This window comes from Bufo gargarizans, chromosome 4 (assembly GCF_014858855.1).
Source record: "Bufo gargarizans isolate SCDJY-AF-19 chromosome 4, ASM1485885v1, whole genome shotgun sequence".
Classification (NCBI taxonomy): Eukaryota; Metazoa; Chordata; class Amphibia; order Anura; family Bufonidae; genus Bufo; species Bufo gargarizans.
The window spans coordinates 291,614,663-291,632,539 of record NC_058083.1 but is presented as its reverse complement, the minus strand read 5'-3'; the positions used below and the strand labels follow the sequence as shown (position 1 = coordinate 291,632,539).

At 45.9% G+C, this 17,877-nt stretch overlaps 1 protein-coding gene across 1 annotated transcript in view; it reads left to right on the top strand.

Annotated features, from left to right (window-relative positions):
• Window positions 1-2,565: 2,565 nt before the first annotated feature.
• TUBE1 (tubulin epsilon 1) overlaps window positions 2,566-17,877 on the top strand; it is a 33,421-nt gene continuing 18,109 nt past the window's right edge. The window contains exons 1-6 of the mRNA XM_044291535.1: window positions 2,566-2,679; window positions 5,324-5,397; window positions 8,936-8,988; window positions 11,625-11,682; window positions 13,008-13,123; window positions 17,326-17,447. Coding sequence (XP_044147470.1) covers window positions 2,655-2,679; window positions 5,324-5,397; window positions 8,936-8,988; window positions 11,625-11,682; window positions 13,008-13,123; window positions 17,326-17,447 — 448 coding nt within the window. The 5' untranslated portion in view covers window positions 2,566-2,654. The remainder of the gene's footprint in view (window positions 2,680-5,323; window positions 5,398-8,935; window positions 8,989-11,624; window positions 11,683-13,007; window positions 13,124-17,325; window positions 17,448-17,877) is intronic.

Below are 17,877 nucleotides of genomic sequence, written 5' to 3'. Positions count from 1 at the left end.
TATAGAGATGCGGACATGCACGGCTAGATCGCCGCTAGCATGTCCGCAATATACCTGTCCTTTAGGGCTGTGTGGTTTTATTGTGTTCAAAAAAATGATTTTAGAGATATGTAAATGACCCTGGTAAGGAGCCCAAGGAGCTGTACGAACTTTCCTAGTGCCCAGCACCACCTGTATCCAGGAATCTCCTCCTTGCTCATGAAGTCAGATCGCAGTAATCTTGCGATGCGCGAGCTCGCGCATGCGCAGTTCCTTCTCTGAGGCTGATGCCAGCACAGGGAAGGAACACTATACCGGCACTGCGCATCGCGAGATTACGGCAATCTTATTGTGAGCAAGGAGGAGATTCGGAGGACGCAGGCGGTGCTGTGCTCCTTCACAGGGGGGCGTGGCTGGGCACCAGGAAGGTTCGTACAGCCCCTTAGGCACCTTACCAGGGTCATTTACATATCTCTAAAATCATTTTTTTGAACACAATAAAACCACACAGCCCTAAAGGACAGGTATATTGCGAACATGCTAGCGGCGATCTAGCCGTGCATGTCCGCATCTCTATAGGGTAAAACAAGGTGACAGAATCCCTTTAAATTATGCCATTTCTGCTGCACAGCAGCTTTTATAGGTATCCTAGGGGTGTATAGATGGGTACCGGGCTAAATCATTGAATGATTGGTAACCAATAAACTCCAGAAAGGAATTTTATTAAAGGGATATTATTTAATACCACTAGGTTATGCAATAAATGTCAGATAGGTGTGGTTCCTCTCCATTCACTGCTATGGGCCCCCTGTATTTTTAATGCTGCCGAGTACCCCCAATATTTATAATGCCCCCTGTAGTGCCCCCAATAGTTAAACTATCTCTTGTAGTGCCCTCAATTGTTATAATGCCCCCAGTATTTATAATGCCTCCTTAGTGCCCAATAGTTGTCCTGTCTAGTGTAGTGTCTCCAGTAATTATTATGCCCCTTTTCGTGCTCCCAGTATTTATACTGGGAGCATTAGAAAAACTGGGTGCACTACAACACACAGTATAACTATGCAGCAAGCCCATGGGAAGCCAGAGAGGAGGATGGTAGTAATAGTGGCTCTGGCTGTCCTCACACCATTGCTCCCTACAGCCGTGCAGTGAAAGAAGGACTTACCCTTTGTTCCCTCAGGGAACACCCCGATTCTGGGGCTCCTGCCTGATAGACGTCGGAGTGCCCATGATGTTAGGTGTCTGAATGGGCTCATGTAAGGGTGTGGAGAATGCAATGGTCAGCATATGGTGTAGGAGTAAGAACAATAGACCAAAGGTAGAATAATAAATGTCTCTTCTTATTGCACAGCAAAATTGAAGTTGTAGTGTATTCAACTACAGCAAAAAACAGTTCCAAAGGTACACAGTGCAATCCTCTACCAGACAGGGGTGTATGGATTTAGGCAAGGGTGGGAGTTATGACCCTCTTTGTACACTCTTAGTAAAGTCTCTCTCAGTAGAATCTATGGCTGGCAACAGTACCTTGGCAGTAATGGGTGTAATGTCCACTGCGGTACACAGGGTTGTGATGGCACATCTGCCCAGGGTGTGTCCAGATATGAAGGGTGTCTTAACAGTGTCCCTCACAGCAGCAAATTCCAAATGGCTGTAGTTGCAGATTACCTTGCTGACTCCTGTGCTTGGCTTTGCAGATTCTAAGTTCTTCTTTTCCCTCCTTCTCTCTCTATCCTTCTCTCTTTCCGTAGATCTTGCAGAGATTTGTTAGATCAGTAGTTTCTTGGGTCTAAGAAGAGGGAGAAGAAGGCACAACTTCCTTCTTCTTTGGACTCCTGGATCCCCACCCAAACTGATTCACTGATGTGTGAAAGAGACCTTAGGGTGTCTGCACACGTTGCGGATAACATTTTATCAGTGCGGAAAAATTGCGGCATAATACAGTTCTATATGAGGATTTCACCCTTTATTAAATACAAGAGTGAGACTGCACACAACCCTGCTGCATGCACAGCACACGCGCCCACACAGCCCTGTTGCATGCACACACCGCGCACACACAGCCCTGCTGCATACACACCGTGCATGCGTGCGCACAGCCCTGCTGCATGCACACCGTGCACACACATAACCCTGCTACACGTGCACACACAGCCCTGCTGCATGCAGATTGTGCATGTGCGCACACATATAGCCCTACTGCACGCACACAGCGCTGCTGCATGCACAGCACACGCGCCCACACACATAACCCTTCTGCACGCGCACACACAGCCCTGCTGCACGCATACACACAGTCCTGCTGCATGCACAGCCATACACACAGCCCTGCTGCACGCACACAGGGTGCTCCTACATGCATACTACTGACACAGCTATACCATATGCACATTACATATACACGTGCATTACATTGGCACAGTACACACACAGCTCTGCTGCACTCACACCCCTACTACATATACTTCTGTACACACACAGTCTGAGGTACAGCCTGCTACAGCCGCAGATGTCACACTGTAGAGTTGCACGGCTTCCAGGCAGGCAGGTTACAGTGGGTCACGTGACACCGAGACACACGCGTGACTCCTCCCACACACGTGACTGATCACATGGTGTAAGGTCCTGTAGCTCCGCGGTGTCTAGTGGCTAGTAACGGCCATAGATACAGAAGCAGCATGACCCAGTCTATAGTGGTGCAAGGTGAGTCCCGGAGCGGATGTTCCGTACGTTGTGCCGCCTGCCCCTGACTTACCGGATCTATTTACAGAACCCGGTGGTGTCCATAAGGACCGCATTGATTTACCCCTTGTCATTCATTACATAATAATGTGATTTATACTCTGTCTGGATTCATCAAATCTGCCTAGTAGTGTAACTGCCCTTGTTGCCCATAGCAACCTATCACAGCTCTTCTTTCATGAGTTGTACTGGGGACATGAGAGCTGTGCTCTGATTGGTTGCTGAGGACAAGACCCGTTTCCCTATATGAGATACCTGAGCTGCTTCATGATTATTCCTTGTGCCGAACTCTCAATAATTTGAGTTCACACTGGTGTCATGGATCCATTGATGGGAGTTGTAGTCTCCTGCTCTACTCTGCCTCATAGAAAATAACAGAAACCTTTTATAAGTCAATGGGAATAAGTAAGAGCCGACGAGTCACATGCAGAAAAACAGGACCCATAGCACCAGTCTGCACAGAGCCTTATATATGTATAGTTAAAGGGGGGTTCTGACTGCCGGGACAGGGGTCCCTGGTCCCCCATGCTCTGTGTGCTCTGCTGCTCCTTTCTCTCATACCGTTAGGGACCCATTCCCACCCGTATGAACGGGTCCACATCCGTTCCATAGTTTTGCAGAACTGGTGCAGACCCACTCATTTCAATGGGGCCGCAAAGAATCGGACAGCACATAGTGTTGTGTTTGCATCTGTAGTTACGTTCCGTGGCCCCGCAAAAAATATAGAGCATTTTCTATACAGCACCGGCCATGGGTGGTCCACAAAATGAGGAACGCACACAGCAGGTATCTGTATTTTGCGGACCAAAAAACAAAACACACATTTCCCTTATATTTGCGCCTGCGCCATCTGTTACCTGATTCAGGCAGCGGCTTCAATAACTGAACTGCGCATGCGCCAGTAGTATTTAGTTCAGTTATTAAAGCTGCTGCCCAAAGAAGGTGACAGACACACCTAAAGAGCACCTGTGCAAGATTTCCTGCGGACTCATGATGTCACCGCGGCGGGGAGATGCAGGGCTCAGTTCTAATGGGCTCCAGCACCCTGGGCACTAAAACATGTTTTTTCTTGGGGCTAGAAAACATTGATTAGCACATAATAGTATATTTGTAAAAGGCGATATGAGAGCTACGGTCACAACCGGTCCTGGTGGATTTGCAGCAGCACATCCCCTGTTTACATGTGGAGATCTGCTGGCGACAAGCGCTACTTTTTGCAGGGGTGTGAGAGATGCCATCAGCCCACCTTCCAGCTCATCAGTCTGCTGACTGCTTCCCTGTTTTTTACATTGGGCGATGATCAGGAAGACCTTAGGGTACGACCACGCAGTGCGATCGTGTTGCAACGCAGCCATGCTACAGTCATGTACCGTTTAGTCAGTCTGCATTGTTAATGACTGCGTGGCGGTGCCTATAGGAAAGGTTTTTCAGCTGATCACTGGCCCCAGTACTTCTCACACTGACAGTAAGGGCTCATGCACACAACCGTATGTATTTTGCGGTCTGCAAAAAAATACGGATGATGTCCGTGTGCATTCCGTATTTTGCGGAACAGCTGTACCCTAATAGAACAGTACTATACTTGTCTGTAATGCGGACAATAATAGGACATGTTCTATTTTTTTGCTTAGCGGAAATACAGACATATGGAAACAAAATGCACATGGAGTAACTTCCGTTTTGTTTTGCGGACCCAGTAAAGTGAATGCTTCCGCATACGGTCCGCAAAAAAAACCAGAACGGACACAGAAAGAAAATACAATCGTGTGCATGAGCCCTAAGTCAGTCAGTAAGATTCGCGTGAGGTTTTTCATTTGCAGAGTAGAAGGTTTGTCTCATGGGAGAAGACCCCTTTCCATACGGAGCTCAAGCATCAAACAGCTGATTTTTCCAAAGGCAGCCATGTTCAGCCGTATACTACATAGGCAGCTCGAGTCTGAACAGGAGCCACTCATATAGTGGGATGTCTGTTCTAAGCGGGGAGACAGAATTTCATGCAACTAAGGGCTCATGCACACGACCATATGCCCTCCAAGACATACGGTCCGTGAGCGCCATACATCGCGCGCACAGCATCATAGGTTACCATGATGCTGTGCGTATCGGCCCGCCCGCGGGGCTATTGTCCCGCACTCATATGATCATATGAATGCAGGACAATAGTCCTGCGGGCGGACCGATGCGCTCCCGTGCACGCGATGTATGCCGGACCGATGCGCTCCCGTGCACGCGATGTATGCCGGACCGATGCGCTCCCGTGCACGCGATGTATGCCGGACCGATGCGCTCCCGTGCACGCGATGTATGCCGGACCGATGTGCTCCCGGACACGATGTATGCTGCTCCAGGACATATGACCTGCTCATGGATCATAATGTCTCAGAGGGCATACAGTCATGTGCATGACCCCTAACATGTATGCGGCACACTACAATGGTGGGAAATCTTCTCTTTGCCTTGGACATCCCCTTCGCATGCCCCATGTTAGGGAATGAGAATATAGTAGAGTTCCCAATGCTGTATTTCCTATGCACCAGCCCTCATGGTCCGCTTCTCTCTGTAGTAACTGCCATTTTACAATTTTCCATTATTTTTATGTTTCTAGTTGGACAGTGTGGAAACCAAATTGGCTGCAGGTTCTGGGACCTTGCCTTGAGAGAACATGCTTCAGTTAACAAGGTAAGAAATGGAGTTCACTACTTTACCTTCTAATGCCGGGACCAGTGACAAATCTGCTGCGTGGTCGTTAAGGCCTGGGCTACACTGCGACTTTTTGTAGCGTGACTGATTTTAACTATTGAATGGCAGCTGCAGTCCACAAGATTACATTCGCTTGAGTGCCTTCATGTGGACTGCTGCTGTAGTTCAAGAGTTAAAATCAATGAGTCGCTCTACAAAAAGTGGCAGTGTAGTGCTAGCCTAAGAATCGCAGCTCTTTCTCCCACGAGAACTTGAGCTCCTTTGGATGCGCTTGCAAACAGGGAGAAGATGACCACGCCCAGGAGAAATACAAGTCTACGCCTAGTATAACCGAGTCGTCTCATTCGCATATGAGGCGCCAAAAGATACAGCGGACAAACGGGGCGGTTCTTTAGAAAAAGAAAGAAGTGCCAAGACATCAGTAGGGGCCGCACTATAAGGGCTCATTCACACTGCCGTGCCGTTTTTTTGCGGTCCGCAAAAAACGGATGCCGCCCGTGTGCCTTTCGCAATTTGTGCAACGGAACAGGAGGCCCATTATAGAAATGTCTATTCTTGTCCGCAAAACGGACAAGAATAGAACAGGACTTTTGCGGGGCCACGGAACGGAGCCACGGATGCGGACAGCACACAGAGTTGCGTTGCGTGAAAATCGCAACATGTTCTATATTCTGCGTTTTTCATGCAGCCCTGGCTCCATAGAAGTGAATGGGGCTGCGTGAAAACCGCATAGCAAGCAAGTACGGGTGCGATGTGTTTTTCACTGATGGTTGCTAAGAGATGTTGTTTGTAAACCTTCCGTTTTTTATCACGAGCGTGAAAAACGCATCAAAACGCATTGCACCCGCGCGGAAAAAACTGAACGCAATCGCAGACAAAACTGACTGAACTTGCTTGCAAAATAGTGCGAGTTTCACTAAACGCACCATGAACGCATCCGGACCTAATCTCACGCTCGTGTGAAAGAGGCATAAGTGCCACCAGCCAACTATTCTCCTGCAAGCTGTGAGAGGGGGGAGAGATCCAGCAGAAAGGACCCCCACCCTTCCGAGCTGTGAGAAGGGAGCTGCACCAGAAAGGACACATCCCCTGAGATGTGATGGGAAGATAGCTGCAGCAGACAGGACACATCCCCTGAGATGTGATGGGAAGATAGCTGCAGCAGACAGGACACATCCCCTGAGATGTGATGGGAAGATAGCTGCAGCAGACAGGACACACCTCCTGAGCTGTGATGGGAAGATAGTTGCAGCAGACAGGACACACCTCCTGAGCTGTGATGGGAAGATAGCTGCAGCAGACAGGACACGCCCCTGAGCTGCAGCGGAAAGGACACGCCCCTTGAGCTGCCAGCTTGATATAAATCTAGCAGAGCAATGAATGGGGAGATCTCTGGATCCATGTGAGGTACAGGGCTGGCTATAGCTTTGTTAGAAAGAGATTGTCATGTCTGGTTTTCAGTTTTTACATTAATTATGGGATAATCCCTTGCACCCACGAAGGCCAGTCCAAGCCCCTTCCTTTCCTTGATTGACAGGCGAGATGACTATGCAGGTGTGACATGACTTGGCCCTGTCAATCAAGAAAGAGAGAGGAGCGGGTGGAGGAAGCGGGAGGAGCTAGGGTGCGCTGAGTGGCTTTGGCCCACCCCCAATGCTCTTTACTGCTCATTAGCATAAGGATTAAAAGTACTTTTTCTCTATAATGAAACAATGGAGTAAGTGAAAGGTACCATTGCATTCAGCTGAGCTAGCCCTACAAGGCATTGCGCCAAAAAGATACTAACATCACAAATCAAAAGTGGTGATTTATTTCACCTCATACATCAAAAGGCACGCTCCACTTTTAAAATGTGACTTTTTAAAATATAAACTTGATGATTCGCCTATTTCTCTCGATTTGCGACATTTTAATGCCAATAGCAGTAAAATGCAACTTCTTAAAACCAAAATGCGCCATCTCAACCAACCCTTGCGACTTTTGAAGCATATTTGCGACATTTCCACTGGTAAATTGCAACTTTTGCCTCAGAATTGGGACGTTTTTGTTATTGTTTTGTTGAATGTCAATTTACTGCCAGAACCCTGCTGTTTAGCTCCGTTATATTAGATAAAAATAAGCGCATCCTGATTTAATACTTACCTGTCACTTGTTCCCACGACAAGTTGGTTTTCTTTTCATAAATGTAAATTTTTTTACGCGAAACACAGCCAGATAAGCTGGCCTAATTGTCTGCATTAATTTGTGGATGATAAATGAGGCGTAATATATGCCAGTCTGATTGCCCCGCCCACTTTGACATTTATAACTCATTTCTGATGCATTCTTTATGGTGAAAATTCTGGAGAAAACTGTTGATATTGCTGGCGTAAATCAAAAGCCCATTCTTTTTGGCACATTTTATGCCATAATTCTGGTGCAACATGCTTCGTAAATGTCCCCCGTTGTGTCTGGATGATAACTTGATGATGAGCCACCTGAGGGGTCGTCAGATGGATTTCACACTGAAGAGAACGTAGCAGCCTGCATTGAGCGTGAACACATGAAGGCAGCAGAAGACACCCTTCCCGACATCCGCTGTACATGTATGACTCTTTAGTGCTGGCGGACACTTCGGAGCACCCTGCATCACGGATGCGGACCCCTTTCACTTGAATGGGTCCCCAATCTGGAAGGTCCGATGCGGAACGAAGGTATGGAACCCCACGGAAGCACTACGGAGTGCTTCCATGGGGTTTCTCCCCATTCCTCCGCACCGCAAAAAATTAGTTCTATTTTTTTGCAGTGCGGACGGATCACGGACCCATTCAAGTTGATTGGGTCTGGATCCGATTGTGGAATCCGCACGGATGTTGCCCGTGCATTTGTGGCCCCCAATGCACGGAACGGCTGACCAACAGCCGCGTGCATGAGCCCTAAATCATCATTTCTGGGCAGCAGATTGTGCTATCCAAACATGGGGACGAGGGATCGCAGGAGCAGTAGCTTGTCTCCATGCATGTAACTGCACCTGTAGGAAATGAACGGTTTGTCCCCAATAATTGCCCGCTGTGACCACCTGTGTAAAGGGCTGAACCAGGACATAAGCTGCCCTTCACTTATTTATCCTGTATAGGTGAAGGGGAGGAATGCTGTAATGCTCCCCCTTGCCCTGCGCTGTTTGTTTACTGCTGTGACGTCCCCGGCCTTTCCTCGGCGGTGCCTTCTGCCTAGCAGTAATCCCAGTAACATCACTAGCACTAATGGGCGGCTGATAGCACTGCCCTAGCCTGTAAAACAGACTAGGGTTACCGTTAGGCTATAGACCGCCTATTTGTGAAGAAAAAGCCCTTGCCCTGCGCACTGAAGGGCAAGGGGGAGCATCGGGGCATGAAATGCTCCGATGCTGCAGTCATACCGGCTAAATGAGTGAAGGGGAGCTGAACCTGGACAACCCCTTTAAGAATAAAGGAATAAAATGTGTGATCTGTGATGGCCTGTACAAATACCCTATGTCAAAATGAATTTTCTCTTCCAGAAAGGAATATATGATGAAGCACTATGCAGTTTTTTTAGAAACATCGATTCAAGGTATGTTTAGATGACTGGTGTAAAAGATTGAAAATGGTCCCAGCAAGCGGATCAAAACGTTGCATGGGTGAATAAAGGATCCCACTTTTTTTTACCTATCGGATGTGCTGCGGTGTATTTATTTATTTTTATAGTGTAAAAGATTGCAATAAAAATTCTAATATGAGGAGAGTTGGTAATGTGTCTCTCAGGAGAGGAAATATTTCGAAATAACGGGCTTGCTGACCTAAAAAAATAATGAAAGAGATAATGTAATGGCTTAATGCCTAAAAAGACAAACGCACATTCAAAGAGTTTTCTTTATTTTCATGACTATGAAAATTGTAGATTCACACTGAAGGCATCAAACTATGAATTAACACATGTGGAATTATATACATAACAAAAAAGTGTGAAACAACTGAAAATATGTCATATTCTAGGTTCTTCAAAGTAGCCACCTTTTGCTTTGATTACTGCTTTGCACACTCTTGGCATTCTCTTGGTGAGCTTCAAGAGGTAGTCACCTGAAATGGTCTTCCAACAGTCTTGAAGGAGTTCCCAGAGATGCTTAGCACTTGTTGGCCCTTTTGCCTTCACTCTGCGGTCCAGCTCACCCCAAACCATCTCGATTGGGTTCAGGTCCGGTGACTGTGGAGGCCAGGTCATATGGCGCAGCACCCCATCACTCTCCTTCATGGTCAAATAGCCCTTACACAGCCTGGAGGTGTGTTTGGGGTCATTGTCCTGTTGAAAAATAAATGATGGTCCAACTAAACGCAAACCGGATGGAATAGCATGCCGCTGCAAGATGCTGTGGTAGCCATGCTGGTTCAGTATGCCTTCAATTTTGAATAAATCCCCAACAGTGTCACCAGCAAAGCACCATCACACCTCCTCCTCCATGCTTCACGGTGGGAACCAGGCATGTAGAGTCCATCCGTTCACCTTTTCTGCGTCGCACAAAGACACGGTGGTTGGAACCAAAGATCTCAAATTTTGACTCATCGGACCAAAGCACAGATTTCCACTGGTCTAATGTCCATTCCTTGTGTTCTTTAGCCCAAACAAGTCTCTTCTGCTTGTTGCCCGTCCTTAGCAGTGGTTTCCTAGCAGATATTCTACCATGAAGGCCTGATTCCCACAGTCTCCTCTTAACAGTTGTTCTAGAGATGTGTCTGCTGCTAGAACTCTGTGTGGCATTGACCTGGTCTCTAATCTGAGCTGCTGTTAACCTGCGATTTCTGAGGCTCGTGACTCGGATGAACTTATCCTCTGCAGCAGAGGTGACTCTTGGTCTTCCTTTCCTGGGGCGGTCCGCATGTGAGCCAGTTTCTATGTAGCGCTTGATGGTTTTTGTGACTGCACTTGGGGACACTTTCAAAGTTTTCCCAATTTTTCGGACTGACTGACCTTCATTTCTTAAAGTAATGATGACCACTCGTTTTTCTTTACTTAGCTGCTTTTTTCTTGCCAGAATACAAATTCTAACAGTCTATTCAGTAGGACTATCAGCTGTGTATCCTCCTGACTTCTCCACAACGCAACTGATGGTCCCAACCCCATATATAAGGCAAGAAATCCCACTTATTAAACCTGACAGGGCACACCTGTGAAGTGAAAACCATTTCAGGTGACTACCTCTTGAAGCTCATCAAGAGAATGCCAAGAGTGTGCAAAGCAGTAATCAAAGCAAAAGGTGGCTACTTTGAAGAACCTAGAATATGACAGATATTTTCAGTTGTGTCACACTTTTTTGTTATGTATACAATTCCACATGTGTTAATTCATAGTTTTGATGCCTTCAGTGTGAATCTACAATTTTCATAGTCATGAAAATAAAGAAAACTCTTTGAATGAGAAGGTGTGTCCAAACTTTTGGTCTGTACTGTACACGTGGGCACATATACCAATGCAGACTCCCTTTAACCATTTAAGGACTTCTTTTAACATGGTGCCTGCTCAGAAACTGTGAGGGCAGGGTAGCCACCTGGTGCCTGCAGTTTTACACAGCAGACACCCAGAGGCAATGTCTGTGATCGGCAAGAACGCTGATCACAAACATTTAACCCCTCAGATGCTGTCGTCGATGGTAACCACAGCTTCTGAGCTGTCTTTCCCCTGGAGCGCTAAGCTCCCACGGCCTGAACGGCTCCGCCACGCTGAGATCTAGGGAGCTGCTTGTTTGCAATGGCAGCCTCAGGCCCTATGAAGGATCCGAGGCCTGCCACAACAATTTTCCCATGGAGCCCTGTCTGTGGCTGAAAAACTTCCTAAAAAAAAATGGAGACCCCAAAGGTCGAAACTGAACTTTAAGTCAAGTTTACGGATCATATGGAATATAAAAAGTACACAATTAGGGTAATACATTGGAGTGTTCGTTTTATTTTATCACCTGCTGTGTTCCAAAAAGGGGATTGAAAATCTGCAAAAATGTATTTTTAAATTTCATGTGAATGTAAACGTCAAGTTCTTCCGCTGACCTCCTGGTCTTATAACTACACGCTGCTAATTGCTGTTTCAGCAGTCACTGTTTACTAACAGGGCTCCATGGGAAAATTGCTGTGGCAGGCCTCGGAACCCGTTTTATAGAAAAGACTGATTGTATGCCTAAAAAAAGCATTTTTGTGCTTTGAAATGTTGCTTTTGTCTTTCAGGGCTGATGCCGGTGGCGCAGATGTTCAGAGAGGAAAGATTTGTTCACTTAAAGCGCGTGTAAGACAAATGATGCAGATTACACCCTGAGCCATTCTTCCTAGAAGCCCCTTACACTTACATGTCCTATACTGTAACTGTTTAAACACAAATCACAGTCAGATTTTACAAAAATGACCACTCTTTGTATGATAAACCATAGCACACTTGCAAGTAAGTGATTTTTGATTTCCTAGTTAGTCTTTCACCTATACTGACCATTATAGAACACTAACCCCATGATCAGCATTATAGCCCCCATATTTGAATGCTACTTACCTTATAGCTGTCCGTCGCTTTTTTCGCTAAAAAACACTTTTATTCAATATGTAAATTAGGTTCTGAAGGTGCCCAGGGGCAGCGTGCAAGCGGCCGGTGCCCAGGCCCCTCGTCGCTTTTCATATGAAACCCCTCCCCTTTCACCCCTCTGGCCCGCCCTAGGTTCTTCAGAAATCCAGCGCCAGCAGCTTTCACAAGATTCGCCGCTCCTGCGCACTTCATTCCCCATTATGGGCAGAGGCACAAGAGTGTTTAATGCGCATGTGCCGCCCCATACATCTAGCCGGCCTTGTGCCTCTGCCCATAATGGGGAATGAAGTGCGCAGGCGCAGCGAATCTTGTGAAATCTGCTGGCGCTGGATTTCTGAAGAACCTAGGGCGGGCCAGAGGGGTGAAAGGGGAGGGGTTTCATATGAAAAAACGACGAGGTGCCTGGGCACTGACCGCTTGCATGCCACCCCTGGGCACCTTCAGAACCTAATTTACATATTGAATACTGCATAGCCGGACAGCTATGCGGTAAGTAGCATTTCAAATATGGGGACTATAATGCAGATATTGGGGTTAGTGTTCTATAATGGTATTTTCCAGGACTTAATATTGATGCCCTATCCTCAGGATACATCCTCTATATCAGATCGGTGTGGTTTTGACACCTGGCACCCACTGATCAGTTGTTTCAGGCTGGTGCCGGAACCTGTACATTGTATGGTATGGAGTGGGAAACAGCTCCATACATTGCGTAGTGGCCATTATGGCGTATTGCAGCTTAGAGTTTATTCAAGTGAACGGGAGCTAAGCTGCAGGATACTGGAGACTACACGGTATACAGAGACGTCTGCTTTCAGCTCCGTTCACTGTATAGTGTCCGACGCCACAGCTGATCAGTGGAGGAGCCATATCTGACGCTGATGACCTGTCCTGAGGAGAGCTCATCAATATCTGTAGCCTGGGCAACCATTTAAAGTGGAAAGTAATTAACCAAAGATGAAAACAGGAGAATACATATTGCTAATTATTAGTTTGTGTCTTTGCATAAAGCCCAGAACTACTCTTCTTTTCTTTAGGCTGTTTTAATAGACATGGAAGAAGGTGTGGTTAATGAAATACTACAAGGGCCACTTCGAGACTTGTTTGACAGCGCGCAGTTCATTACTGATGTATCGGGATCAGGAAATAATTGGTACTTATAATTTATTTTATTCGCTGCTTAGAGGGGTAAATTCAGAATTCTGCTGATTGCCTGTTACTAGACATTAGTGCATTGTGTCAGCTCAGATGGCATGTAAAAGGGGTTATCCCTTGATTAATGTAAAAAATGAAAATCAGGCATCATATAGTAGTTGACCATCTTTTTATAACAAATCTAGAACCAGACCTGTACCTCACATGGATCCAGAGATCTCCCCAATCATTGCTTTAATTTCTCTGCTAGATTTATCTGAAGCTGGCAGCTCAAGTGGAGTGTCTTTTCTGCTGCAGCTCAGGAGGCGTGTCTCAGCTCTCCCTATCACAGTTTAGGAGACAGTTGAAGGTGAAACTGAGCATGTGCGACCATCTTAGTGAGCAGGACAAAGAAATAAGAAAAATAATAAACAGCGGGGCGCTATACACATACATTTTATTGAATAAATCAGTGGCGATACAAAATTTTTAATTACATGCAATTACAAAAGTATTCAGATCCACGTGCTGGTTTGAAAACTATAGAATCGCTTTTGTTTAAGTACTGGATAGGTCATCCGTATCTGATTAGTGGCGGTTATACACCTGGGACCCCCGCCAATTAGCTGTTTGAGAAGGCTGTGGTACGGCGATCAGCTCCATTCACTTCTAAGGGGCTGAGCTGCGCCTAGGCAGTGTGAGTGAACGTGTTGTCACTCGGCCTAAGGAAAGCTGAGAGAAGGCGGCTGTGTTACTGCAAGCGCTGTTGCCTTCTCAAACTGTTGATCAGCGGGGGTCCCTGGTGTCTGACCCCCACCGATCAGGTTCTGATGACCTATCCAGAGACTAGGTCATCAGTATTTAAGTCTTGGAAAACCCCGTTAACATTGCATTTGAGCCCTATATTTTCGGTATATACACCTTACATTTTCCTAGAAAGCTCCTGGCATATACAATACGTCAAACATACAGGCTGTAGGGCTCCAATCACTTGAAGGAGGCTAAAAAGGAGCTCTTTTGGCTTCTGTCAGGCAGATATACAGGTCCTTCTAAAAAAATTAGCATATTGTGATAAAGTTCATTATTTTCTGTAATGTACTGATAAACATTCGACTTTCATATATTTTAGATTCATTACACACAACTGAAGTAGTTCAAGCCTTTTATTGTTTTAATATTGATGATTTTGGCATACAGCTCATGAAAACCCCAAATTCCTATCTAAAAAAATTAGCATATCATGAAAAGGTTCTCTAAACGAGCTATTAACCTAATCATCTGAATCAACTAATTAACTCTAAACACCTGCAAAAGATTCCTGAGGCTTTTAAAAACTCCCAGCCTGGTTCATTACTCAAAACCGCAATCATGGGTAAGACTGCCGACCTGACTGCTGTCCAGAAGGCCATCATTGACACCTTCAAGCAAGAGGGTAAGACACAGAAAGAAATTTCTGAACGAATAGGCTGTTCCCAGAGTGCTGTAGCAAGGCACCTCAGTGGGAAGTCTGTGGGAAGGAAAAAGTGTGGCAGAAAACGCTGCACAACGAGAAGAGGTGACCGGACCCTGAGGAAGATTGTGGAGAAGGACCGATTCCAGACCTTGGGGGACCTGCGGAAGCAGTGGACTGAGTCTGGAGTAGAAACATCCAGAGCCACCGTGTCCAGGCGTGTGCAGGAAATGGGCTACAGGTGCCACATTCCCCAGGTCAAGCCACTTTTGAACCAGAAACAGCGGCAGAAGCGCCTGACCTGGGCTACAGAGAAGCAGCACTGGACTGTTGCTCAGTGGTCCAAAGTACTTTTTTTGGATGAAAGCAAATTTTGCATGTCATTCGGAAATCAAGGTGCCAGAGTCTGGAGGAAGACTGGGGAGAGGGAAATGCCAAAATGCCTGAAGTCCAGTGTCAAGTACCCACAGTCAGTGATGGTCTGGGGTGCCATGTCAGCTGCTGGTGTTGGTCCACTGTGTTTTATCAAGGGCAGGGTCAATGCAGCTAGCTATCAGGAGATTTTGAAGCACTTCATGCTTTCATCTGCTGAAAAGCTTTATGGAGATGAAGATTTCATTTTTCAGCACGACCTGGCACCTGCTCACAGTGCCAAAACCACTGGTAAATGGTTTACTGACCATGGTATTACTGTGCTCAATTGGCCTGCCAACTCTCCTGACCTGAACCCCATAGAGAATCTGTGGGATATTGGGAAGAGAAAGTTGAGAGACGCAAGACCCAACACTCTGGATGAGCTTAAGGCCGCTATCGAAGCATCCTGGGCCTCCATAACACCTCAGCAGTGCCACAGGCTGATTGCCTCCATGCCACGCCGCATTGAAGCAGTCATTTCTGCAAAAGGATTCCCGACCAAGTATTGAGTGCATAACTGAACATAATTATTTATTAATTATTTATTAAGATTGACTTTTTTTGTATTAAAAACACTTTTCTTTTATTGGTCGGATGAAATATGCTAATTTTTTTAGATAGGAAATTTGGGTTTTCATGAGCTGTATGCCAAAATCATCAATATTAAAACAATAAAAGGCTTGAACTACTTCAGTTGTGTGTAATGAATCTATATATATATAATATATGAAAGTCTAATGTTTATCAGTACATTACAGAAAATAATGAACTTTATCACAATATGCTAATTTTTTTGATAGGAAATTTGGGTTTTCATGAGATTTATGCCAAAATCATCAATATTAAAACAATAAAAGGCTTGAACTACTTCAGTTGGTGTGTAATGAATCTAAAATATATGAAAGTCTAATGTTTATCAGTACATTACAGAAAATAATGAACTTTATCACAATATGCTAATTTTTTTAGAAGGACCTGTATGTTGGAATACCTTTATATATAGTAAGGCCTAGACGCCTATGTATTTCAATGCAGAGGCATCCAGTTGTTTTTTTTTACAGTTGGAGACATATGCCATTGTATGCCTATACAGTGAAATATGTTGGAGATGTACCCCCAGCATGTATATCTCACATGATGTCAGATGTTAGCTCACATGTCAGACAGAAGGCAGCTTGTATGTTCCTGCGTCTATGTTTTCAGGAGCTCCAGAACCAGGCATTGGTACTATACAGTTCTGTTCCCTGTGTAGTGACCGTTCCGAGAGCTGGACCCCCATCTAATATTGATCTATTCTAAGGATAGGTCATCAATAAGTAAGCCTTACCACTAGAGTCTGATGAGCAGGACTTCTTCCCATGTGTGGGGCTATCCCCTGCAGGTGAAGAAGAGCCCACCTGCAGCTAGATTGACATTATCGGACATGTAGCGCAGTCCTGACAATTTCCTGCCTGCACCTCAGCTCTGATTAGCAGAGCAAGGGCAGAGGTCCAGCTTCGGTGCAGCGTCTGCGCAGTGCACCACAGGTGAAGAAGACCTGCTTATGAGATGAATGCATTTGATTGAATCGATTGGCTCATCTACTTTTTTAAAAGCAGTCTGTCACCACTATATGACCATATACAGCGCTTACATGGCGCTGTAGCACACCTATACATGATTCTAATGGTACCTTTGTTATTTTCTTTAGACATCCAGAAGCAGGAAAAACTACGTTCATTTCATATGTAAATGAGCACTCGCAAGTGCCCAGGGGCGGCGTTCAGTGTGTAGGTGCCCCATTACTCCTCCCCCAGCCTCTTCCTTTGCCCGCCCTCCTATTCCCTTGTATCATCCCTAGGTCCGGCCGAGATCCCGTGCCTGCGCACTGCTTCGCCGGCTGGCGCATGCGCACTAGTTGAATTGATGCCGTACCCAAAATGAGCATTGCAGTGTGCATGCCCTGGCCCAGCGAAGCAGGGCGCAGGCGCGGGATCTCGGACGGACCTAGCGATGATACAAGGGAATAGGAGGGTGGGCAAAGGAAGAGGCTGGGGGAGGAGTAATGGTTAAAAAGGCAGAGCAGCCTGGGCACCTACACACTGAACGTCGCCCCTGGGCACTTGCGAGAGCTCATTTAATAATAAAACATCGTTTTTCCTGCTTCTGGATGTCTAAATAAAATAACAAAGGTACCATTAGAATCATGTATAGGTGTGCTACAGCGCCATGTAAGCGCTGTATATGGTCATATAGTGGTGACAGACTCCCTTTAAAAGGAAGCTTACCGAGTTCTTGAGGATTGCCCTTAGAAAGGATGACTCCATTGTGGGATAAGTGTTTTCTGTATCTCTGTACATATCTGTCTATTTCTGCAGGGCGGTTGGCCACAAGCTGTATGGTTGCCAGTATCGGGAGCAAATAGTGGAAAAGATAAGGAGGACAGCAGAACAGTGCGACTGCCTGCAGTGTTTCTTTGTGGTTCATTCCATGGGAGGAGGTGAGAACAGGACTTTGTTTTACATTTGCAAATGAACACGCATGTGTAGTGAGCCCTACCGCTGATGTGGTAGATCATGTGATATTTTTATAGAGCTGGGTATTACGGGTGCGGTGATACCAAATATGTCTTTTTTTTTTTTTTTTTTCTTTTTTTTTTTCTTCTATTTTTAATAATTTTTAAAGGACTTAATTAGGGAAAAGTTTTACATATGAAACTTTTATTCTTTATTTTTAGCCCTTTTTTTTGGGGGGGGGGAATTTAACATCACTTTTTTTTACTATTGATTTCTCCTGTAAATAGGGCTGACATAGTAGCCCCAGTTACAGGGGAAATACACCTTCCAGAGAGGCTGTACAGCATTATACAGTGCTGTACAGCCTCGGTGCAGGGCTGCTTGTGGTCTGTGGAAGACCCGACAGCTCCTGCA